This window comes from Canis aureus, chromosome 18, assembly GCF_053574225.1.
Source record: "Canis aureus isolate CA01 chromosome 18, VMU_Caureus_v.1.0, whole genome shotgun sequence".
NCBI lineage: Eukaryota > Metazoa > Chordata > Mammalia > Carnivora > Canidae > Canis > Canis aureus.
Window position 1 is genome coordinate 60,015,986 of NC_135628.1, and position 25,906 is coordinate 60,041,891.

General features: G+C 39.7%; 1 protein-coding gene across 1 annotated transcript; it reads left to right on the plus strand.

Moving 5' to 3' along the window:
* Positions 1-3,284: 3,284 nt before the first annotated feature.
* On the plus strand, positions 3,285-22,547 carry TRIM58 (tripartite motif containing 58). Its single transcript, XM_077857423.1, has 6 exons — positions 3,285-3,928; positions 6,923-7,018; positions 10,549-10,779; positions 13,903-13,925; positions 14,023-14,123; positions 18,246-22,547. The coding sequence occupies exons 1-6, from the start codon at positions 3,506-3,508 to the stop codon at positions 18,833-18,835; spliced, it is 1,464 nt and encodes a 487-aa protein (XP_077713549.1). The 5' UTR covers positions 3,285-3,505; the 3' UTR covers positions 18,836-22,547.
* The last annotated feature ends 3,359 nt before the right edge of the window (positions 22,548-25,906 follow it).

Genomic DNA, 25,906 nt, shown 5'->3' on the forward strand with positions numbered 1-25,906 from the left:
TTAATTTACCCCAGAAACTATACTGGGCCCTTACTCTGTGCAGACTCTGAGTGAGGGATTTTGGAATAAAAATATGAGTGTTGTCCTTAAAACACTCAAATTACTTAAAAGAAAATTCTAATGTAAATCACTGTTTAAATATAGCATTACTACATAAATCTACATTTGCTAACATGCATATGTGAGGAATGGAGCTCATGCGTGTGCAAAGCCAGCCAAAGGCTGGCATTTATCCCCCTGCACCTTCCAATGTCTCAGAGACCCTCAGTTCTCCCTCAGAGTCAGAAAGACCTTCTCTGCTTCAACTCCTCTTCCCAGATTCCTTCCTCAGAAACACAGAGCTGCCCTGGATGCAGCCGCCCTTTATTATAACTAGGGAGACTGTGTCCCCTAGTGCTGTGTCCACAGAGCACGTTTGAAAAGTTTAGCTCAATGAGTCACAAAAGCAGCTTCTGGGGAATAAAAAAAAGGAACAACAATAATGCAGGCTGTAACTTCTGAATGAAAACCAACCAAGATCCTTTTGAAAACCACAAATAGGAAGGAAAGTGCTGTGTCAGTAACTGTTGCTTTTTTTTTTCTTCCTGTGGAGGAGGAGGAGCTTGAGTCTAGGAGATTGTGAATCCCCAGGGCTGAGGCAAAAGTGTGCCAGGGAGAGCGAGAGGCTGAAAGGGAGAAAACTATGGATGCCCTGAAGGCAGCAGTTTAGGACCCAAAGCCACCATGCCCAAGAAGTTAGGGAAGGTGAGCAGGGAGGCATAGTCCAAGGATGGAGGATCCTGTGTTGTCAGAGAAGATAAGACACAGATGAAAAGACCTAGAAAAGGAGCATTAGTGAGGGTTGGGGTGGATTTGGAATGATGCAACCTGAATCAGACAGAGGAATCTGGGAGGGAGTGCACTGAAATATGTGTGTATTGGCTTACGGAGGTTTTCTCTTCACCTTAGAAGAAGCTGCATGAGAAAATACAAATGTGAGACCAACCCTATTAAACAAAAAAGTACCCAGGCAGTCACTTCACAGCATTTGTAATACAATGAAATCAAATTATAATCAGGCCCAGTGCCTACCTGCACAGACAGACTGGAGGGAATTGTGTTTCTCTAAGAACAAGGATGTCATCGACCTCATTCCCAGGCTAACAAGTCTGGAGACAAAACAAAACTCAGCTACATTACAATCAGCTGGGAAGAAATGCCATCGGATGTCCATTCAGACACTGAGCTCACCCCCCTGAAGACCACTGTGCCCCCCACACTGAAGCCAGCAAGCTCCTCAGCTTCCCAGGAATTAGCATCATTGAGAGCCTCAGGGATGTAAACAAAAACCCAACTATATATGTAGAAAAACATGGATCTCACTTTGACATGATATTGTCATCTTTGAAATTCCCTCATCCATTAGCTTCTAGGATAAACTGTACTGATTCTGTTCATTCATTTATCATGCATTCAACTAGTATTTACTGAGGGTCCAGTCATTCTTCAAGGTATTGGGGGAGATGCAGCATTGAACAAAACAGAAAAATCCCCCTGTCCTAATGTAGCTTAAGTTCTGTCTCACAGTCCTTCCATTTGTCTTGATACTTTTCTTTAATTAAATATACTTACTACATGCCAGAGCCTGTTTCAAATGTGTGGGATCTATGAGTTCTTCTCATCATCTGAAGAGCACTGTAGGAGTGGCACCAGCAAGGTCCTCATATTCAGAGGAAGTTTGGCACAGGAAGATGGACGTGGCTTTATCTGAATCCATGTAGCTAGGAAGTGGCACAGTCTTCCTCCTCGGCCGGGGTCTGCTTTTCCACTGGGGAGGCCTGTGCCCTCTTGCTTTCTTTTCTAATATTGTTGTTTGGATCATACATGCATCTGTTTGCTCTCAAAGAATCTATTTTATTTCTCCACCCTAGCCTTTGGGCAGATGAGTCCAAACCTTTCAAACCTGCCCACCACCAAAACTTCAGGCAAGCCCTCATACTTAGAATAATGAATGACCCACGGGGTGCCTGAGTGGCTCAGGAAGTTAAGCATCAGACTCTTGGTTTGCGCTCAGGTCAGGATCTCAGGGTCACTAGATTGAAACCCCCACCCCTTCTTGGGCCCTGTGCTCAGTGGGGATTCTGCTGGAGATTCCCTCTCCCTCTACCCCTCTCCTCATTCATGCTCTCTCTCTCAAATACATAAATACATCTTTAAAAAAAAAAGGACTGCAAACTTCACAGGAACCCCAAAGACCTGAGTCATCTGTCCTTGCCTGTCATGGGGACCTTATCTGCTGCCACTCACCCTCATCTGGCCCCACACACAGCCTGCCTGGAGGGCTCTGGTCCCAGGCTGTGTCCTGCTCCCTCCTAGCACAGTTCAGGCTTGTGTACCCTGTGGCCTCTTACTGCTCTGTTGATGGCTTCCCTTCCTGCTTACTGCTTGTACTGGCCCTTCAGTTGTTAGCTCAGAGACTCCCTGTGGGCCTGGCCCCAACCCTACAGGTTAGTCCAGAGTCCTCTATTATAATCTTGTAGCACTGCTGAACGATTCCTTTCTAATTGCCTGAGTTCTCTTGATGGATTGTAAGGCTCTTTGAGAACTGGAACATTCTGTCTTTTGCTTACCCTTGGGTCTGGATGATTTGGTCCATGCATAGCTACCATAACTTCAAATTCAAAATGGAAATCACATTTTGTTCAGTGACAGACACTCCCTGCATTTGTTACTTTTCAGTTGACCTACTGACCTCACCGCACTCATCCTGAGTAGGTATCACTTCCTCTCTTCAAATTATCTTGCTTCTTATGCATCTTTCTCAATCTTCAGACTTCAGAGTTGCAGCAGCTCTGAGGGGCTACACGTGAATTATTCCTTCTGAGGAAAGCCTTGTCACCTCCAAGATATGCTTCTCAACAATAATAAGAGGCACACAGTCCTTACAGGACCCTCATTGAACTATGCCAGATATGTATGTTCCAAATATTTGCTGAGCTATACACCTGTCATTATTCTATGTATATCTACCTCTATATCCCCAGATCAGCTCATCTACTCATTCCTTTTATAATTAATGGGATGGAGTGGGTAGAAAAAGTAAAGTTTGGAAAAGATTTTAAGAAATTGTTATACTATGTAAGGATAAGAAAGCCATGGGGTAGTTGAGAAAAATAATGAAAGGCCAGAGCTCAGCAATTCTCCAAATGCACTGAGAGTGAAACATGAGAGTAGGGGCTCCATGAAGATACAGTGTGAGGGATTCTGTTACAAATACGCAGTTTCCTAGGAGGCCATGATTACTAAAACGTCAATTTTATCCTTGTCACTGCGTTGCAACTTTTCACCAGGAGTGGCTCATTTGGACTCTTGAAGCAGAGCCAGCGGATAAAACCCAGGCTGCATCTGCCTCTCCCGAGGCTGTGGGGTTCCGCCCTGTGCCAGACCTCAAGGGCAGATAGTGCGGGCAGCTGGGGAGGACAGTGCAACTATCACCCCGGGCCAGGCGACCTCCGGCCCTACGGCCATGGCCTCGGGGGCGCCTGGGGAGCGGCTGCGTGAGGAGGCCAGGTGCCCCGTGTGTCTGGATTTCCTGCAGGACCCGGTCAGCGTGGCCTGCGGCCACAGCTTCTGCCTTAGGTGCATCTCCGAGTTCTGCGAGAAGTCGGCCAGCGCGCAGGGGGGCCTCTATGCTTGCCCGCAGTGCCGCGGCCCCTTTGCGCTGGAGAGCTTCCGGCCCAATCGGCAGCTGGCCAGCCTGGTGGACAGCGTGCGGCAGCTGGGGCTGGGCGCTGGGCCCCTGGGGGTGCGCCAGTGTGCACGGCACGGTGAGGACCTGAGCCTGTTCTGCGAGGAGGACCAGGACGTGCTCTGCTGGGTCTGCGACACCACTCCGGAGCACAGGAGCCACCATACAGCGCCGCTGCAGGACGCAGCCAGGCGTTACCAGGTGAGAGCCGGGGTGCGTGACACCGCGAGCGCAGGCGGAGAGGCTCGAGGGCGAGCCTGGGGTCACGGCCCAGACAGGAGCGGCCTGAGCCCGCGGTGTTGGTGGCGTGCCCAGGGGCAAAGCCAAAGGGCAGAGTCCTGCTCTGAAGGACTCCGCGCCCTTCTCACCCCCTCTTGCCTCACAGCTCACGCTCAGCCCTGGTCTGGTCTTCTTGCCTCGTGGTATGGAAGCCCCTTCTGAGACCTCTGTTCAAAAGCTCAAGTGCTCCGTTATTTTAGTCTTTCTTCTCCTCTGAGAAGCCTTCCCTAGCCCTTTACTTTCATCCTACTTTCATCATTCTTCCTGATGCTGGTGTTCTGGGAGGGCTAGAGGTCTGGTGTGGAAGGCTGTGATATCCAACGGGCTCTTCATGATAAGTATCTGTCTTGATTGTAAATGCTTCCTAGTTGTACGATACCTTGCTTTTTAATAAGTGCTTATCTCTGTGTTACTTTATATTGTCACCAAAACAACCCTGGGCTTCGGACAGTAGAGTCTGCTGGGCACATGGCTCTCATCATCTTTAAAGCCTGCAGATGCTTGTGTACCCTGAGGTAAAAATCTGTGGCTTCACACACAGGCGGGTCTATTCCACACAGCTTTGGGCTCACATAATGTGGGCACCCTCAAGGGGAAGGTGGCTAATATTGGGGTACTTAGCCCCCAAAAGTGGCATCTGTGAAACTCTAATAGAATTTTCCCTACTGGTTGGTGCTCTCCAGAAGTTCTTTGACATATTCTGATTACATTTAAATTTCCAGCATTAGGAACAGCTACTACCACAAGGGGAGTGGGACTTGTCTTCAGTCTATGAACATGTTTAACAGAAGTACTGTCACAATTAAATAAATTTCGAATATTGACTTTCTAAAATGATGATGATGATGATGATGACGATGATAGTGATTATATTTTTACCTTTGATTGTTTTAAATAAAGGTTTTTGGGGTATTTTCCACCTCAACTTTCTTCCTGACATGCCTGGAAATATCTCTTAGCTTTTCTTTTTTATTTTGATTGTCATCTATGAAATTCAGGTGCCAGCTCCTTTCTAGTTACACTTTTAAAGTATGCTGTTCCTCCTTTCTTTTTATCCAGAAGTTAACTCACTGTAACTTGGCTATATGTAATATGTCTAAAGAAGTTCCTTATATTTTAATAGTCCTGATTTAAATACCAAATAAATACTTGTTAAACTCTTTAGCCTATAAGTCAAACTTCCCTAGGGTCCTAAGTTCTGTTTCCACAGTTCTTATGTCAACAACTATGAGATCCGGCAAAACTAGCCTAATCACTGTTGGCCCCAAACATGCCACATCTTTTTCACCTCCTTCTTTTAAGATTTTATTTATTCATGAGAGACACACAAAGAGAGAAGCAGAGACACAGCAGAGAGAGAAGCAGGCTCCATGCAGGGAGTCCGATGTGGAATTCGATCCCAGGACTCCAGGATCACCTCCAGGGCCTAAGGGAGGCGCTCAATCACTGAGCCACCCAGGCATCCCTCACCTACTTGTTTTTGATCAGTCTTTCTTTCTGTGTAAGGGATCTTTTCTATAAATATCAAAGTTCTATTTCTTGCAAACACTAAAACAAATGTCACTCCCCTCATCTTGTCAAATACTTCTATGAATCCTTCTGGTACTTTATATGCAGCATCACAGATAAAATTATAGCAATCTCTTTTAAAGGCAGTTGCTGGGGATGCCTAGGTGGCTCAGCAGGTGAGACTCTGCCTTTGGCTCAGGTCCTGTTTGAGTCCCAGCAGGGAGCCTGCTTCTGCCTCTGCCTATGTCTCTGTGTCTCTCATGAAAAAAATAAATTATTTAGAAAATAAAATAAAATAAAATAAAATAAAATAAAATAAAATAAAAGCCAGTTGCTGTATAAGGCATATTAAATGACTTTGGGAAAAGGTTTTCTTTTCTCAAATTTTCCTTAAGATCTACTGAATGACTTAGCAAAGAATATAAAAATGTCTGTACATATGTATCTTTCTGAGGGTTCTCTATAGATTAAATACATATGTTTACCTCCAGCAGATTTGTAGGGTTGAAAGGAGTTCATTTCATTATTTTATAAATTTCTCATAAGGTTTATGATATTCTGTATCTCCTTTTTTTTGTATCTCCTTTTCACTTGAAAATTAGTAACTTATAAGATTCCATTTGACCAAATAATGATAAACAACTTTCTTATTATAAAGCAATAAATAATTTTTAAACGTTGAAATATATAGATATAAGGAATAACATCACTTCCAACCAAGCAGTAGTAGATGCAGTGTCATCTACTGAACATTTGTTGTTACCTAGTTGTTCTTTTAAAAGATTTTATTTATTTGAAAGAGCGAGAAAGAGAGAGAACATGAGTATGGGAAGGGAGAGGGAGAAGCAAACTCCTTGCCTAGCAGGGAGCCCAATGCTGGACTCAATCCCAGGACCCTGGGATCATGACCTGAGCTGAAGGCAGGCACCCAAGTGACTGAGCCACCCAGGTGCCCCTCTACTTAGTTTTTTATATATTAATTACAAGCACTTTTTCTCAAAATTGGTGTCAATTCGTATAAAATATACTTATTTTAATTGACTTTATAATTGTGAATGTTTCCTGTCATTCAATATTCTGCAGCATCTTATTTTAATTCCATCATGTTAATATAGAATACATTTTCCTCACTCTCCTGTTTTTGACATATGGTAAGTTACTGTTCTACTATTTTAAATTATGCTGCAATGAACATACTTTTAGATAAATCTTTGATTATAACTGGCATTAACATTTAAAATATATTTATATTTTACTTAATCATTAATGAGGTTAAAAGTTTTTCTGTACTTAGTAGGACCTGTTTTAATTGATCTTTTATTTCCCAACATGCCTGCTTGATATTAGGTGCTGATCTGGGGCATCTATAATGGGTTAATATATCTATATCTATATCTTTCCAAACAGACAAAGCTTCAGATGGCCCTGGAACTAATAAGGAAGGAGATGGAGGAGACCTTGACTCAGGAGGCCAACATGGGGAAGAAAACTGTCGTTTGGAAGGTAAAAGTATCTTGGGACTTCAGGAGACTGGCTTGTCTGAAAGATCCAATCATTCAATTACTATTCAACCACCTTCTCTGCTCCACACTTTTGTTCCATATACATAGTTGCTCTCAAGAAACATCTGCATCACCCTGGATCATCACATTCCCTCAGATTATACCATGTATTTGTGTTCTTTTTATCTCTATTAATATTACCCCAATCCAAATTATAAATAAGTAGTCTTACTGATCTTGATTATACTATATAACTCACTGCTCCATTCCTAGTACCTAGAGAAGAGTCTCATACAATCATTTCTAGTTTAAAATGTGTGTGTATGTGTGTATTCATTGGACAAATTATATAATAAATATTTCACAAGATTGATAAACATGAAATACAGTTAATAGTGATCATTTTACATATAGGAGGATAATCTGAACTTTCAGCCTCTTGTCAGTAAGCCATATATGTATCTTCTTTTTTTTTATACTTCATCATTTTTTTCACTTACCTATTAACACACACACACACACACACTCACACACAATGGTTCTCAGTCTGTGGTGATTTTGCCTTCCAAGGGATATTTGCAATATCTGTAGACACAATCTGAGGGGTAGGGAGGGGAGTTTGCTACTGGGACTCCATGGGCGAAAGCCAGGCATTCTGTCAAACACCCTACAATGCACAGAACAGCCCATAAAAACTCACAATAATCATCTGGTCAAATATCAATAGGGTCAAGATTGAGAATCTATATATAGAAATTATATGCATATTTATATATATGCATATCTTATATGTGACATATATGAGATTTATTTTATAGAGTATTTCTATTATTTGGCCTTCTCCAAATAACCCTTCTTCTCTGATTGTTTTCTATACTTTTCTAATTATTTCATTCCTCTTTTCTTGAAAATTGCATCTTATACTCTAGCCTCACCCTGATATTTCCATAAAGACCATTTATGCTACATTTTTCTTATGTGTTGAATCTCATCTTTTTCTATAGTTATGCATATGATATGTAAAGTTAATCATTTATTGATAATTTTTGTTCTTTTTAGGCTAATAATCTAAGTCAATTGTTTTCAATCATGACATGACCACAGATTTACACAATCAGAAGCTCCATACACAAGACCTTGGTTTCTGCATTTTGCAAACACTCCACTAATTATTCTAAATAGAGATGATTCTAAGATCCCTGTTCTAAGTCATATAAACTTTGCATGATCTTTACTACGGAGAATGTAGCCTTGTCGACCAAATGCAATACACACTGGTTTACTAAAATGAACTCTAACTTCTACAAAAACACTTCTCCTATCTATGTCTATAGATATAATTGTAGTACTCAAAAGGAGGATGTGGTAGAAATCAGGATTACAACCAAACCTCATCTTATACCACGCTGTCCCTCATGGGGTAACTCCACTCTTCTTCCATGACTGGATTACTAGCACCACTCCTCAACAGCTCAGGCTCCAACATCATGGATAAATTACATGAATTGTATCTTTCAGATCAAACTATGGAGTTTAGAGTTGATTAATTTTTTTAAAAGTCAGGATTGTGGTTTATGTATACAATGGAATATTACTCAGCCATTAGAAATGACAAATAGGGATCCCTGGGTGGCGCAGCAGTTTAGCGCCTGCCTTTGGCCCAGGGCGGATCCTGGAGACCTGGGATCGAATCCCACGTCGGGCTCCCGGTGCATGGAGCCTGCTTCTCCCTCTGCCTATGTCTCTGACTCTCTCTCTCTCTGTGTGTGTGACTATCATAAATAAATAAAAATTAAAACAATTAAAAAAAAGAAATGACAAATACCCACCATTTGCTTCAACGTGGATGGAACTGGAGGGTATTATGCTGAGTGAAATAAGTCAATCGGAGAAGGACAAACATTATATGTTCTCATTCATTTGGGGATTATAAAAAGTAGTGAAAGGGAATATAAGGGAAGGGAGAAGAAATGGGTAGGAAATATCAGAAAGGGAGACAGAACATAAAGACTCCTAACTCTGGGAAACGAACTAGGGGTGGTGGAAGGGGAGGAGGGCGGGTGGTGGGGGTGAATGGGTGACGGGCACTGAGGGGGGCACTTGATGGACACTGGGTGTTATTCTGTATGTTGGCAAATTGAACACCAATAAAAAGTAAATTTGTTATTAAAAACATTTTTTTAAAGTCAGGATTATATGAACCCAGTGCATTAGAAAGTGGCAGAAAGAGGTTGAGATGGAAAATTGCAGGAGTCTTAAAGGATTTTAGAACCATTACTAATTTTGTTTTTGTTTTTGTTTTGTTGTTTTAGAAAAAGATGATAGCTGATGCCCTTTAATCAAACCAAGACCTTACAATGTTTAGCAAAGGGAATCCAAAATGAGATACTATGGGAGTTGAATTTGCTTTCTATACCCTTTTTTTAAGCTTCCAGCTGCATTTTATTAAAAATACTCCCCTCTGCCTACTGTCTGGAATATCCTCTGTTGCATGTCATTTTTCTTCTTCTTCTTTTTTTAAAGTTAGTCTTCCACATCTCAGTCTTAAAAGAATAAAATGTATGTATAATGATGCTGTGTCCAAGTATATTCCTCAGGTCTATTTAAAACATGTACATGTAAGATTTGGGTAGAAATAAGGATTAATTTTCTGAAGTTAACTGCATAAATGGCCTGTGGATCATTTACTTCTTTTTTGACTGAGCAGAGAACATTAACTTTAAGTTTTCACAATTTCCAATTACTAAACAATGTTCACATTCTAATATCTAAATCCAGGTCTCTCTAATCTCTCTTCATAGAGATTCATTTGTTTCTACAGTGTTGTCATTCTAGTGACTACTTTAATATATTTTAACTTCATTCTGTAACCATTCCATGTGAGTCACTCTGCTCAGCAGTTTAATAGGTATTTATCTTTTATCTTTATTTTTTTATTGGAGTTCAATTTGCCAACATATAGCATAACACCCAGTGCTCATCTCATCAGGTGCCCCCCTCAGTGCCCGTCACCCATTCACCCCCACCCCCCACCCTCCTCCCCTTCCACCAACCCTAGTTCGTTTCCCAGAGTTAGGAGTCTTTATGTTCTGTCTCCCTTTCTGATATTTCCCACCCATTTCTTCTCCTTTCCCTTCTATTCCCTTTCACTATTATTTATATTCCCCAAATGAATGAGAACATATAATGTTTGTCCTTCTCCGATTGACTTGTTAATCCCCACACTCTTCTTCCCTCATAATTTAAATATGGTACCAAAACTTGCAGGTAAAATTGCCTGGTCCCCAAGCCCATTGCACATTGAGAACTCAAATCCAACTGTCTTTCTCAGACTCTAAATTTGAAAACTGTAGCAGACCATTTGTCCAATTGCATGGCTCTGGGTTTCTGCTTGTTGTTAAAATGCAGCCAATCAATCATTGGGCAGAATTATGGTCTCTTTGGAGGTGTCTCTAGACACTGCTGTCAGCTCCCTACCCTATACCTGAAGATGCCCCTTTGTTGATGATTTGATCCCCTGTGTCACTCCAGGAGAAAGTGGAAATCCAAAGGCAGCGCTTCAGGTTGGAGTTTGAGAAGTATCGTGGCTTCCTGGCCCTAGAGGAGCAGCTGCAGCTGAGGAGGCTGGAGGAGGAGGAGCGAGCCACCCTGCAGAGACTGCGGGAGAACAAGAACAGGCTGGTGCAGCAGGGCAGGGCTCTGAAGGAGCTGGCCCAGGAGCTGGAGGAGAGGTGCCAGCGCTCAGCTCTGGCTCTGCTGGAGGTGAGCCTGGGCGCTGAGGCAAAGCCATGGGCAGATGTGAGACCACAGGGGATACAGAGCTTTCACCCACACACAGCAAACCACTTGGGCCTCTATGCATTGTAGGAAAAGGACACCATAGAATCTGTTTGGAACATACCTTGAATCTAAGTTCTAGCATCAGAATGAGAAGGGACCCTAGAGAAATGTATAAAACAGTTCATAGTAGAAACCAAAATTAAGTATTTTTGGAAAGTAAAATTAATTTGATCTTATGATAAGGTTAAACAAAAAAACGGACAGTCCACACTGTGTTGCCTAAAATCCTCACAATCTGTCAATGATGATAATGACAATTCCAGAAGTCTTCTGTAATCCATTTCCATGTCAGTAGTTGAATATGAATATGAAATATGAAACATATGAATAATGTTTTAAGCTGTCCATCTTCAAATGTTCCTGTTAAATTTTGGGGTAAACATGGATTTCCTTGTCCATATTGCATGTGCATTCCAGGCATGGTGGGGAGGGATTAAATGGACTTCTTGCCATTTCCTCAAAGTTAGGTATTATACTTCAGACAGGAAACAGGGAATACTTATTTGTTTTTAATCCTCCGCGAGGTCATCAAAATCCCAAGGGAACTGAGAAAGCTATTGTTAATGCGTGTGTATTAGCATGATAGAACACACTGCAATAGAAGACTTCTGGGCACACTTCATTCTGTCTCATCCCCAATGACACATTCAGGAGATTCTCAACTAATAATCCACATCCTCATCTAGTAGCTGATGCTCAGATCCCACCTGACTTAGATCCAGACACTGAAAGTGCCAGGAAATCTTCATATTGACTATCTACGTAATGTTTACAAGTACAGTGAGTACATGGCACTGGTTACACAGTTGGAAGTTCATGAAATGAACAAACTTACAAAGCATTTTTATTTATTTTATTTCACTTAATCCATTTTGTTTTCAATACATCTCTGTATATAAGCAACACTTATGTTATTATTATTATTATTATTATTATTATTATTATTAGGCTCATTTCTATGTGAGCAAACTAAGCATCAGAAAGTATTTTTACTTTTTATTTTTTCAGGATTTTCTGAACTTCAGAAAATAAATATACACAGAAATTTAGTATTTTCAAATACAACCTCCATCATCTCATTTTACCATATTTCAAAACACAGCCCTGAAAACAATCACTTATTAGTGCTCATTAGAATCAGTGTTAAAATGACTTATACTACAAATCTTAGGGAGAATATATCCTAAAATTATTTATGTTCATTCTTATATCCACATTTCCCTTACCTCCTCAGTACTAGCAAGCAGCATTTTACCAACAAAGGCCAAAAAAAAAGGCCTACCAGTCCTATAAAAACTAAAGCTAATTATTTTCCTGCTTTTATGCCTTCTGAAAATTTATCTGACATGTGACTATTTTCAGAGGCAAAAGGAAAATGTAAAATAGGTAATTTATTTAAATAATCTCTTTGAGATAAAATGTTGCCATTAATTAATGACTTCCTTTTTTATCTAGTTAGGTAACCTATTCCATATGGGTTCATAGCTATGTTGTGGTGGTCCAAAGAATGAGAAATTTGGACATTGGAAGTAATTTTTTTTTGTCAATACCTTTCTCTGTCCCTCAAATAAATTCTGGAAATATATTAGGTCTATTTTTACCTTAATTCCATCTATGTGTGTTGCAAAAGCACAACTCTTTATTAATATATCCAAATGTCAAAAGTATCAATTCAGAAATAAATTGGTTGATATCATTGGAATTAGCCTAAACTTTGTGCAGTCTGATATTGTAGTAGAGGAAAACTGATTTTAAAATTAAAGAGACATCCACGAAGGCAAGAGAAACAAAAGAAAAAATGAACTATTGGGACTTCATCAAGATAAGAAGCTTTTGCACAGCAAAGGATACAGTCAACAAAACTCAAAGACAACCTACAGAATGGGAGAAGATATTTGCAAATGATGTATCAGATAAAGGGCTAGTTTCCAAGATCTAATAAAGAACTTATTAAACTCAAAAGCAAAGAAACAATTCAATCATGAAATGGGCAAAAGACATGAAGAGAAATCTCACAGAGGAAGACATAGACATGGCCAACATGCACATGAGGAAATGCTCCGCATCACTTGCCATCAGGGAAATACAAATCAAAACCACAATGAGATACCACCTCACACAAGCGAGAATGGGGAAAGTTAACAAGCAGGAAACCACAAATGTTGGAGAGGATGTGGAGAAAGGGGAACGAACCCTCCTGCACTGTTGGTGGGAATGTGAACTGGGGCAGCCACTCTGGAAAACTGTGTGGAGGTTCCTCAAAGAGTTAAAAATAGATCTGCCCTACGACCCAGCAATTGCACTGCTGGGGATTTACCCCAAAGATACAGATGCAGTGAAACGCCAGGACACCTGCACCCCAAAGTTTCTAGCAGCAATGTCCACAATAGCCAAACTTTGGAAGGAGCCTCGGTGTCCATTGAAAAATGAATGGATAAAGAAGATGTGATCTATGTATGCAATGGAATATTACTCAGCCATTAGAAACGACAAATACCCACCATTTGCTTCGACATGGATGGAACTGGAGGGTATTATGCTGAGTGAAATAAGTCAGTGGGAGAACAAACATTATATGGTCTCATTTATTTGGGGAATATAAAAATAGTGAAAGGGAATAAAGGGGAAAGGAGAAAAAATGAGTGGGGAAATACCAGAAAGGGAGACAGAACATGAAAGACTCCTAACTCTGGGAAACGAACTAGGGGTGGTGGAACGGGAGGTGGGTGAGGGGTGGGGGTGATTGGGTGACGGGCACTGAGGTGGGCACTTGATGGGATGAGCACTGGGTGTTATTCTATATGTTGGCAAATTGAACACCAGTAAAAATAAATTTATTAAAAAATAAATTAATTAAATTAAAGAGAAAATTCAACAGCCAATTTTTGGATTTTGTCAAGAGAGATTCATGTTTCCTATAGTTTTATCTTCATATTTAATTATTTCCATTCATTCCTAAAGAGATGTTCATGGTTTGTTTCCAATCCATCAAAAGTGGTTTGGAGGTCTGACTCACACCTGCTCATATTTCTCTTTTACTTTCAGGGTGTGAGAGGAGCCTTGAGCCGGTATGTTTCCTTTCTGACTCAGGGAATGGGTTGGGGGAGGACAAGGAAGTTAGTGGATACACTGTACTGAAAATTCTCTGTTCTGTGCCCTTCTCAGAAGTCAGGATGTCATGCAGCTGGAAGCAGAGACCATCCCCATGGAACTGAAGACAATGTGTCGCATCCCTGGGATGAGGGAAATGTTGAGAAAGTTCCAAGGTAGGCTGCTCTTTGACCAAGGAGAACTATAACATGGTTTGGTTGTTATTGCAGCTTGTTTCTGGACAAGTCAGGCAGCAGTAACAGATAGAATTCAAAGTTTATTTTGAATTTTTAAAGAGTTATTTATTTATTTGTGATAGTGGGAGAGAGTAACCCAAGCAAATTCTTCACTGGATGTGGAGTCAGACGTGAGGCTTGATCTGATGACTGAACATCAGACCTGAGCTGAAACCAAAGGCTGGTCACTTAATCACTGAGCCACCAGGCACCCCATCAAAGGCTTATTTCTAGATCATATCATTGGTTTACTAGTGGATTCTGGAGACACGTGCTTCACTTCATCTTCTCCTGGGACCCGTCCAGGTAGAGCCCCACCTCCTTTCTGTTGCTGGTCGCTCTGGGAAACTGCTAAGTTCTGGTGGATTAGACTCTGGTCCTACAGACATCCACACTAATGTGGCACACTGGCTCCCTGAAGACGTCATTAATTAAAGTGAGTCACATGGTCATACCAAGTTATAACGGTGGATGGGAGAGAGTGCTGTGTTCAGAAGAAACAGAACTGGGATATTTGTGTAGAGTTATAAAGAGAATCAGAGTCACTAACACCCATTTAAGCTACATTTAGTTAGAAAAATTAGGCTTGAAAGTATGATTCAGAGTTTATTTGCGGTGATATGAATAACATTTGTTCCAATGGATATTAACTTCCCTGTTTATAAAATACTGAAAACAGGGATGCCTGGGTGGCTCAGTGGCTGAGCATCTGCCTTTGGCTTAGGGCATGATCCTGGGACCCAGGATCGAGTCCCACGCTGGGCTCCCCGCAGGGAGCTTGCTTCTCCCTCTGCCTGTGTCTCTGCCTCTTTCTGTGTGTCTCTCATGAATAAATAAATAAATATTTAAGATAAAACAAAATGCTGAAAACATATATTGTTTGGAGGGCTAAATGAAATTTTTTTGAAAACAGAAAAACTATCAATATAAAAGCATTGCTGTGTATCAAGTTTATTTTATTATCTATAATTTGATGAGTTGCTTAAATTAGGTAGTGAATAAAGCCAAATATATTCAGTTATTTATTTTCATTTAGGAATAAATGTGGTACATAAATGAGTTTGTTAGGTCTGATTATGTTGTTCTTCAAAGCAATATAGATTCAACATTAGTATTTCTCTGTTTAATCCAAGTTATACCCAGCAAAGCAGACAAACTGTGGCTAAATACTAGTTTCATTACTTGGAAGGAAGCTTCAGCCATCCTTCATGAGAAAACCCATTTTAGCAGCCCTGTTCAATGATGGGCAGATTAAACATGTAGTAACTATATGACCTCTGTAATTTATTGCATTCCTGTAATAAGTGTCCTCATATTTCCATTTTTAATGAATTAAATAATTAATGAATCAATTCAAGAAAAATCCTGTATTTTGTGTCAGACACCTTTCTAAGTATTAAAATATATTATTGAACAAGAACCCCAAATCCTACAAATCCATAGCTTCATGTTGTACATATTTACTTAAATTATGAAAAATGCATAGAATGCTAGATGATACAAAATATTGGGGAAACAAATAAGGTAAGGATAGCCAGACATTCTCAGGTTAGGGCATCTCATTTGAATTTGACAATCAAGGAAGGTCCCTTGGGGTTAAATCATCAAATATCTGATGTGGAGAAAAACATTCCAGGCATCAGAAACAATGAGTACCCAGGCCTTAGATAGAAATTAGAAGATGTGTTCCAGGAGCTATGAAGACGTCTGTGTGACTGGGAAGAGGTAAGCAAGGGAAGAGTCAGTGAGGCCAAGAAAAGACGAACTAGCTTAGGGTGTTACGGGCCGGTCACTGTGACCAGGATGCTTTACCTTTGCATCAAGCAAGAAATTCATGAAAAGTTGTGAATGGAGGAATAACATGATCAGACTAATGTTTTGAGAGTCTCACTCTGTACGTTTTATTGAGAATAAATTCAAAGAGGCAAGGCTTTAAGTGGGAAAAGCAATTAGGAGCCTTTGCGGTCATTCAATCCGAGATGATTGTGGATTGGATCAGCATGGTAGTATTATTGGAAGTGCTGAGATGGGGAATGTTGACAGAATCTTGGCATATTTAGAAAGTAAAGCTGTCAAAATCTGCTGTTGGATTAGATATGAGTTGTCAGAGAAAGAGAAAAGTCTACCTCTCTAAGGTAGAGATGTGCATTTGGAATCAGTAAGCATATGAACGGAATTTAATTAAAGGAATGATCCAACCAGCCCAGGAACACACTGAGAGTGAGCTAAGAAGGAAAGAAGAGGTTCCAGTCCTGAAACCACTGGATGGAGGAGAGGGGAAAGCAGCACAGGAGACCAAGAATGAGTGATGAGTACACAGGGAAGGAAAACATCAGTGTCTTTGGGAAAGAGAAAGGAGGTTTTCCAGGACAAAGGGATTCTCAACAGCATTGACTGCTATAGAAAAGTAATTTAAGGTGAACTCTAATGACTACTCACCAGGGGGAGGTCACTGGAAAGACAGACATGGGGAGTTTCATTACATCATGATAAGCAATTGAGTATAAGAGAGAGGGGTGGAGGAGGAATTGGAGATAGACCATATTAACAACTATTTCACAGATTTATTTTCTCATAAATCGAGCAAGGGTGTGTGCTGGCATGGAAATGATGTGTAAAGAGAGTGCATACATTAAGTAGGCCTGACACAGTTCCATGGAAGCCCACATTTCAATCTGTTATTTATGACCTCTAGAGTTTGGGGAAGTCACATAAACTCCAACTTTGAGTCTCCTCATGTGTAATGTGGGGATGATAATTCACCTTGAGGATGGTTGAATGCATTAGCAGTGATGATATATTCCTTACATGACCCACTCAGGTTATAGTTTCAACACAAGATCACCAGAAGTAGTTTAGAGACAAATGGTACCATTTTAGTAGTATTTGTTATGATATTAAAAATAAAACTATATTAAAGAAATTTATTATTTTTGAACATTTATAAAGAAAAAACCTTGAATATTTTACACCCTGCCTTGTTCATTGAGGAAATTTTACTAAAGAAAAAACCTTGAATATTTTACACCCTGCCTTGTTCTCTGAGGAAATTTTATATATAGTTGTATTTATTAATTGTGTGTATAAGTAAAACTTCACATCAATCTCCCTGGGACTTCACAATATCAGTATAGGTTTTCTTTTGTGTAATAAATTACCAACACTTTTGCTTCTTAAAACCACATACATTTATTAGGTCATAGTTTTGTGGACCAGACATTCCTGTGGGGTCAGCTCATTTCTCTGCTTGGGTTTTAACAAGATCAGTATTAAGGTGTTGGCCAAGCTTGGCTCTTCTGATGAGTCTGGGGAAGACTCCACTTTCAATCTTATTTAGTTTATTGGCATAAGGTAGTTCTAGCAGTTGTAGGACTGAGATCTCTGTTTCCTTGCTGGCTGTCAGTTGGAGGTCACTGGCCTTGCTCCTCTTGTGGCTCATTCCATCTTCAATGCCAGCAATGACATATGAAATTCAAATATCTCTGACTTCCTGTTCTGCCATCAACCCAATAGCCAGAGAAATGTTTCTGATTTTAAGGGTTCATGTGATTACATTAAGTTAGATCTACCCCATCATGTTCCATGTAATAAACATAAATATGAGAGTAGCACCAGGGTCTGGAGGCCATAGGGCTCATCTTAGAATTTTGCCTACAGCAGTGACATAACTTGAAAGTGGTGAATTTCAAATTAACAATTTTTTCTATGGATTTTGAGAAAAAAATAAATGCAGAAGATCTTCCTAAGATTACCCCACTGCTCTGAATGTAAGTGAAAGGACTCTAGTTAATACATGCGATTTGTCACATAATCAATGGTTATGTTTTTATTGGGGCAGTCATGAGTCCTGAGCTATGCAGAGGTAGCAGTGGGATACACAAGGAAGTGATGAAGAATATACTCAGCAACCCTCAAGGTAAACTACTCGTTTTGCTTCCCGTAGGAGTTATTGGAGAGAGAAGAATAAGGAACAGTATGACTATTATCCATAATATTGCAGCTTATTATGTTTTAACCAGTCTTTTCTGACCTTTCACATGTCCCACAAAATTCTTCCCACAGTTGATGTAAAGCTGGACCCTGTCACAGCACATCCTAGCCTCCTCTTGACGGCCGATCTTCGTACTGTGCAGGATGGAGAGCGGTGGAGGGATCTCCCCAACAACCCTGAAAGATTTGACACATGGCCCTGTATCCTGGGTTTGCAGAACTTCTCCTCAGGGAGGCATTACTGGGAAGTCATGGTGGGAGAAAGAGCAGAATGGGGTTTAGGTGTCTGTCAAGAGACAGTGCCAAGGAAGGGAGAGACCACACCCTCTCCTGAGAACGGTGTCTGGGCTATGTGGCTGCTCAAAGGGAATGAGTACATGGTCCTTGCCTCCCCTTCGGTGCCTCTCCTCCACCTGGAACGGCCTCACTGCATTGGGATTTTTTTGGACTATGAAGCAGGTGAAATCTCCTTTTACAATGTAACAAACGGGTCTTACATCTACTCATTCAACCAACTGTTCTCTGGTATTCTCCGACCTTATTTTTTCATCTGTGACACGATTCCTCTTACCTTGCCACCTATGACAGAAGCAGAGTTAGAAATTTGGGCATCCAGCAGTCATCTTGACTCTGCTTCTAATATGAGACATGATCATTTCTAAAATTCTCTTCCTGAGAATTTTCCACTTAGCAAAGATTTCCAGGGTGGACTGGACAATAGGAACATGCTAAGCAGCAACAATTGCCCCCATTAGCACTTTAATCCATCTTGCTATGGACATTTTTCCATCAGGATAAAACAGAAAATATGGAATATTTACATTTGGAGGAGAATTGTAGAGCATACTTAAAAAAAAAAAAGTGATCTCTGTCTGTATCCTGCCTGGGACTTGAACTCACTCTCTGAGATCAAGAGTCACTGCATTCTGGCTGAGCTGGCCTGACATCCCCATAGATCGTAATTTGTGAAATGGAGTGGGCTCCTCAAGTCTTTCAGATGGAGTCCCACATTTTCTTGATAAGGCTTTTCCAAGTCAACAGACATTGTGTTAAAGATTTCTATACATTCATTGTAACTTCTTATCCCTTTTAATCTCCTTTCATTCCAAGTCTTATTAAGAATAAGAAATGACTTTTTTTCAGAAATGGCAATTCTTGAATTGGTGAACAGTCCAATACAATTCCAGCATCAGATTTGTAATTCTGTTTCTCCTCCTCTCTCATTCTGTCTCTCTGCCTGCCTCTGTCTCTAGTTTTCTCTCTTTCTTGCTCCTTTTTTTCTTCATTCTTGTTATGGATAAGATTCCATTTCTTTCTAGATTAACAAATTCAGAACCATTTCTTTTTACATTCAATTTTCTTATGACTATATTCATTTATTTTTTAAAATATTTTATTTATTTATTCATGAGAGACACAGAGAGGGAGAGAGGGAGAGACACAGGCAGAGGGAGAAGCAGGCTCCAGGCAGGGAGCCTGGACTCCATCCCAGGACTCCAGGATCACCCACTGGGCTGAAAGCAGGCACCAAACCGCTGAGCCACCCAGGGATCCCCTGTTCATTTATTTTCTAAATCCTCTTTATACTCAACTAATTTCTAAGGATTATGAAATCCATTCCTCTGATTCAAATATAACTGATTATGATTCCAGGCCTCTCTGGGACTGCAACTTTTTCCTTTATCTTTGGAGATATTTTTTTAGAGTGGAAATTTCTCAGAATTCTGATTCAATTAATTCTTTGATTTAGCCATTTACTAGTGGCAAGACCTCAAATAATGCCTTTCTCTTTAGATCTCAGCAAATTAATATGGTTCCTATAAGTGAAATCATGATATGAGCCTTACAATGCTATGGAAAATATTTAAGATCAAGATTGGTTTTAATTAAATGTTTCTACTTAAATACAATATAAAGGTGATGATGATGATGATGATGATGATGATGATGATGGACTGATAATAATATTTGACTTATTTTTAATGTATACTCCATACCTTCCTAAAAAAATTCTTAAATCACTGAAGGCTAAATTTGCTTCTACATTTCTCTATATCTATGTCTAATAAATAATTGCCAAACAAAAGCTAAAATGCTCAACTGCCAAATGTTAAAATGACATACAATTATTGATTAAAGGAAAATTTAGTTAACATTACTTTGATAATAATCTGCCAACACTTTAATGCTCCACTTTAACTCTACCTTGAATTTTAACCTATTTTATCTTGCAGAAAGATCTCTTTGATTAATTTTTTTTTACTTACTTTCTAATAAGGTCAGATTTGGTTTTCTTTCTAGATTTTTAAACATTTTTCTTTGCAGATTTTTACATTTGGAGGACTATCATGAAGTATAATAATTTTAGAAATGGAACAGTCTCATAAACTATTTCCAGATGGCTCTACATACTTTATTGATGAGCTTTTGTATTAAACAAAGATTTCTGTACCTTCACTTTTTTGATATGTTTATATTTGATCATAAGCAAACAATTCCTTTCTCCATCTCTCCTTTCCAAATGGAGGTAATAATAATGTTTTCTTACATGTACCTTGTTAATATCTCATAGACCACACATATCCTAGTCCTCTTCCATGCATGGTCCAAGTAGAAAAGAGGCTCATGCCCTGGGTTTCTGCTCATGCTTAACCATTGTCAGGAATTAAACAGGAACCGCCAATTTAGTGAAGCACTTATTCATGTGACTGTAATGTCAGGGATCCATGACAGGAGGCAGTAGAGAGAACATACACTCAGAACCCTAGGGACTTTTCCCTGTGGACATCAGGAGATCACACCTCCCCAGGGGCTTAACAGGCAGAGGGACACCATGGCAGTCTCAGGCCTTCCACCCTCTTCAAGACATGAACAGAGAATAACTAGTCCCTTGAGAAAGTTTACATCCTGGTTTCCACTGTCCCCCTCCCATCTTGTTATCTCACTTTACATCTTATCATGATTTATGTCAATCATTCAACCAAGTTAATTCTTCCTTCATTCCTTGCTTTCCAAGCTTCAAGAAGTTTTGTGCATCTGCTAGTATAACCTTTTCTCCTTTCCTTTCCAATTCCTGAGAGGTTTCTTCTGTTCTCTCTGGAACTCTGGTTCATTAACAGCTAACTTCTTTAATTGTTTTTTTTTAGTATTTTTAATTTTTTTTATTGGAGTTCAATTTTCCAACACATAACTTAACGCCCAGTGCTCATCCCATCACGTGCCCTCCTCAGTGCCCGTCACCCAGTCACCCCCACCCCCCGCCCACCTCCCTTTCACCACCCCTTGTTTGTTTTCTAGAGTTAGGAGTCTCTCTTCTTTAAATTCTCTTTAAAGATCTTTCCTATTCCCTGAACTTCCCCTTATTTTCTTCTCTGTTCTTTCTCCTGAAAAACACACACACATGCACACACACACACACAGAGGCTTCTTCATCTCAGTGGAAAGGAACTCCATCCTTCTAATTGCTCAGGCCAAGAATCTGGTTGACTCCTGTCTTGATTTCTTTAGTCCTCATCCAGTCTATCAGTAAACCCCGGCTTTACCCCCAGAATACATAGATAATTTAACTCTGCTGCTACAACTGTGGTCTGAACTTCCATCCTCTTCCATTGGATTACTACACTAGTTTCCTAACATTAATCTGGGCTATACTCCAGCCCCTCCCATGTCCATTATGAATGCAGCAGCTGGTCTGATCCTTCAGGTCCCAAAACAATAAGTTGAGTTCAATTACTCTCCTTTGAACTTAAGAGTTAAAGTGGTAATATTTACAGTGAACGTATAAACACTGGAGTATCTGAGCACCAGTTAATTATCTGATTCTGATTCTCTCTCCCTCCACATGCTTCTGGTTTTATCCTCCTCCCCCTACCCTGGCATCTAGGCCAGGTTTATACCAGACCAGGCATTTCCCATCAAGGGACCCTTCTGCCAGCTGTGCCCTCTACCTGAAATTCTCTTTACCGGCATGTCTCCCTTACTCATCCCCTCTTTTTTTCCCCATTAAACCTTATCAAACCCAGCTTCTTGGTCAGAACTATACAGTCTGAACCACTTTGGTGTCCACCCAGATCCTACTCTCCCCAGTCTCTTTTACCAGGTCCAAAGGAGACAGCTCTTTTTCACCACTATTGTACTTAACAATTTCTAAATGTATTCACTATGTTGTTTTCTTATTTATTGAGTTTATTTTTGTTGGTTTGTTTTGCCTTTTCATGGTAGAATGCAGGCACTCTGAAGGGAGGGATATTTGTTTATTGATAACAATATTTTTCACATATCTCAAGCACCTTAAATACTTGTTTGTACATGGTTATCACTCAATGCATATTTGTTGAATAAATAAATGATTGACTTTCAGAGGACAGAATTCAATGGTGGATCTCAAAGTGTTTTTTGCAAAATATAATTTATTATTATTATCATTATTATTACTATTATTTATAACTACACAACCACTGACCAATAAAGTTTAGTGTCAAGTGCTAAATGAGTAAAATCAATTTTTAGGTATAGAGAAAATTTGAATAGAAGGATTAATTTGTAAAGATAATGGATTCTAGGCACATGATGACTTACCATGGCCAGGCAATTGTCCCACTGAACACCCTGTAGCTTTAATGACAATGAAACAATATTTTTGAATCATGCATTAAGTTACATCATATGCACTCTCTATGACACTTCTCATAACCCAAGAATGTGGGGAAACCATTCTATAAAATTATATGGACTAAAACCTTTTTTTTTTTGAAAAAAAAATGTTTCTTTCAACTTTATCTCCAGCTGCACAGGAGAGACATCCCTACACCTATAGGACGTCTTGGATCTCTTCTCTTCCCCATTACTTCCCTATCACTGTGCATCTCTCTGTTATTATACATTGGACTTTTAAAACAAATTTATTTTTTTATTTGTGTTCAATTTGCCAACATATAGAATAACACCCAGTGCTCATCCCGTCAACTGCCCACCTCAGTGCCCGTCACCCAGTCACCCCCACCCCTCACCCACCTCCCCTTCCACCACCCCTCGTTCGTTTCCCAGAGTTAGGAGTCTCTCATGTTCTGTCTCCCCTTCTGATATTTCCCACTCATTTTTTCTCCTTTCCCCTTTATTCCCTTTCACTATTTTTTATATTCCCCAAGTGAATGAGACCATATAATGTTTGTCCTTCTCTGATTGACTTATTTCACTCAGCATAACACCCTCCAGTTCCATCCACGTCGAAGCAAATGGTGGGTATTTGTTGTTTCTAATGGCTGAGTAATATTCCATTGTATACATAGACCACATCTTCTTTATCCATTCATCTTTCGATGGACACCGAGGCTCCTTCCACAGTTTGGCTATTGTGGCCATTGCTGCTATAAACATCAGGGTGCAGGTGTCCCGGCATTTCACTGCATCTGTATCTTTGGGGTAAATCGCCAGCAGTGCAATTGCTGGGTCATAGGGCAGATCTATTTTTAACTCTTTGAGGAACCTCCACACAGTTTTCCAGAGTGGCTGCACCAGTTCACATTCCACCAACAGTGTAAGAGGGTTCCCCTTTCTCCACAATCTCTCCAACATTTGTTGTTTCCTGCTTTGATAATTTTCCCCATTCTCGCTGGTGTGAGGCGGTATCTCATTGTGGTTTTGATTTGTCCCAATCATAAAGAATAACTTCAATCACAAAGAAGGATTACAAAGTAAACCACCAACATTAGATTTTAGTTTTTTTGAAGCTATAACTCTTCAGAGCTATGTTTACAGATTAACAGAAGACTGGATAGCTTATTCAAATTACTGATTTGGTCATTCTTCTACCCTACCCTCGATCAGGTGACTGTTTTTTTCAAGTGAATTAACCAACTAAGCTAACCAACTAAGCTAATGATTCTAACATGTTAAGCAGGCCTTGAATGAAGGAGGAGAGTGATATGCAGGACTGGTTGGGAATAGGAAGTAAAATAGCTGCCTTAGCAAAGAGAAAGGACTTAGCAAATTTAGAGGGTCAATTTCAACTCTTAGTGTCCCAAAGGGCAGAGAAATTGGGAACACTGGGATTTATTAAACCTGTCTGCTCTTCAAGCATGGACTCCTCCATGCAGGTTTGCTAGGTGTTACTGGGGCCCCCTGTGGATTTGCTCCCCTGCAATAAAGAGAAGGGGCAACAATGAAGATTATCTGAATACATACAGAATACACATTCTACAAACCTACAAGTTATACATATTGGCGTATATGGAATAATGTCTTTATCCCCTGATTCTGTTACTCTATGTACACAAAAGTACCCAAATAATACCTTTGATAAATTCCCTAGCTAATTGGCTCAAACTAGTCTGATTTTTCTCTAATAATGCTTGGCTGATTGCAGGGACTCTATTTCAATTTATTTATTTGCTTTTTCATTATTTTAAAAAATCCACCCTCATGATGGCAAATTTATTTCTATAAAATCATTAAAAACATGTCATATGTACACAATCTAACAAAATTAGGGGTTCATTACATCTGCTTAATTTTCCCATAGTTTTAAAACTATAAAGTATAAATCAGTGTATACTGTCTTCCTTTCAGATCCAAAAATAAATAAATGAAACAAAATAGTTCACCCAATTAGCTCCTTAAATTAACAATAAAATATCTATTAATCATTGTACCTTTGACATTTTTTTCACTATTAAAGACAATGGCTTTTTATCATACATTAATTTTTATTTTAAAAAAGTCAAAATACTTTTGCCTTATTTTCCATGGATCTGAGGAAAAAAACCAAAAGAAAAAGGAACAGATAAAGCATGATCCAGGTTGTATGGGACTGATTATGCCTCATTTGTTTTTTAGACAAAATAATTCTCACTAACAGGTGAGCAAATGACCCATCAGTATTTATGTTTATAGAACAACAATAGATTGGGTCCCCAGTTTTACTTACATGAAGGAATAAATCTTCTTTATATTTGGCGACAAATTCTTTTGGTCTTCATTTTTTGTCTGGACCCTATGGGAGATTGAATAGTTTGATGTGATACATGTCTACAGCACACCTCAGTATATGTGCTAATGACTCCTGTGGGTTTAGAAGGTTCCCCAGAGCTTGGGGCTGTTGATGACTCAAGACCACCATTATAATCCCTACCCAGTCTTTCCTCAGGAGAGCTGCAACATATTGTCATTGCCATCTGTACAAATATTATGATCTATTGCATTTATAGAAGCATGGGTGAAGTACAGGAGAGATGCCTTCTTTCCTCCAATATCTGGAACTGCATTTGGCTAGAGCACCTGTGTGAAGCTTGGGGAGAAGACATTGCACAATCCTATGAAGGTCTTCCACCTAAATCTGCACCTTCTGTCTTCTGACTTTTAGGTACCTGGTGCATATAAGTAAAAAAATGGTGAGTAGATTTCTGGATTTAGGACCTCAACTCATAAATCTGTACTTCTCTTTTGGTTTGCTTTAAAAAAGCCATATGAAATGAATCAAAGGAACAGAAAAAAAATGAGAATATCCTCTTTGTTGTTGGAAAGTTTATGGATTATGACACAAACACCCAGAAAAAAGCTATACATAAGCAAATGCATCACACCTATCATCTGCTATTGTGGTCCCACTTTTGAGTTTAAGACTCCTAAATCTTTAAGGTTAAAAATACTTGGAAAATAAATGATTATATGACCATCTGCCCTCCAGGAACTGAAAAATAGTACATTTTTTTTGACTTGTGGGTTGAGTGTGGGCA

Bases quoted from the DNA above. Each gene is read 5' to 3' on its own strand.
- TRIM58 (XM_077857423.1), top strand. From the start codon at position 3,506: ATGGCCTCGGGGGCGCCTGGGGAGCGGCTGCGTGAGGAGGCCAGGTGC. The intron at 7,019-10,548 runs GTAAAAGTATCT...GTGTCACTCCAG, and splicing joins AGAAAACTGTCGTTTGGAAG to GAGAAAGTGGAAATCCAAAG. The intron at 10,780-13,902 runs GTGAGCCTGGGC...TTTTACTTTCAG, and splicing joins CAGCTCTGGCTCTGCTGGAG to GGTGTGAGAGGAGCCTTGAG.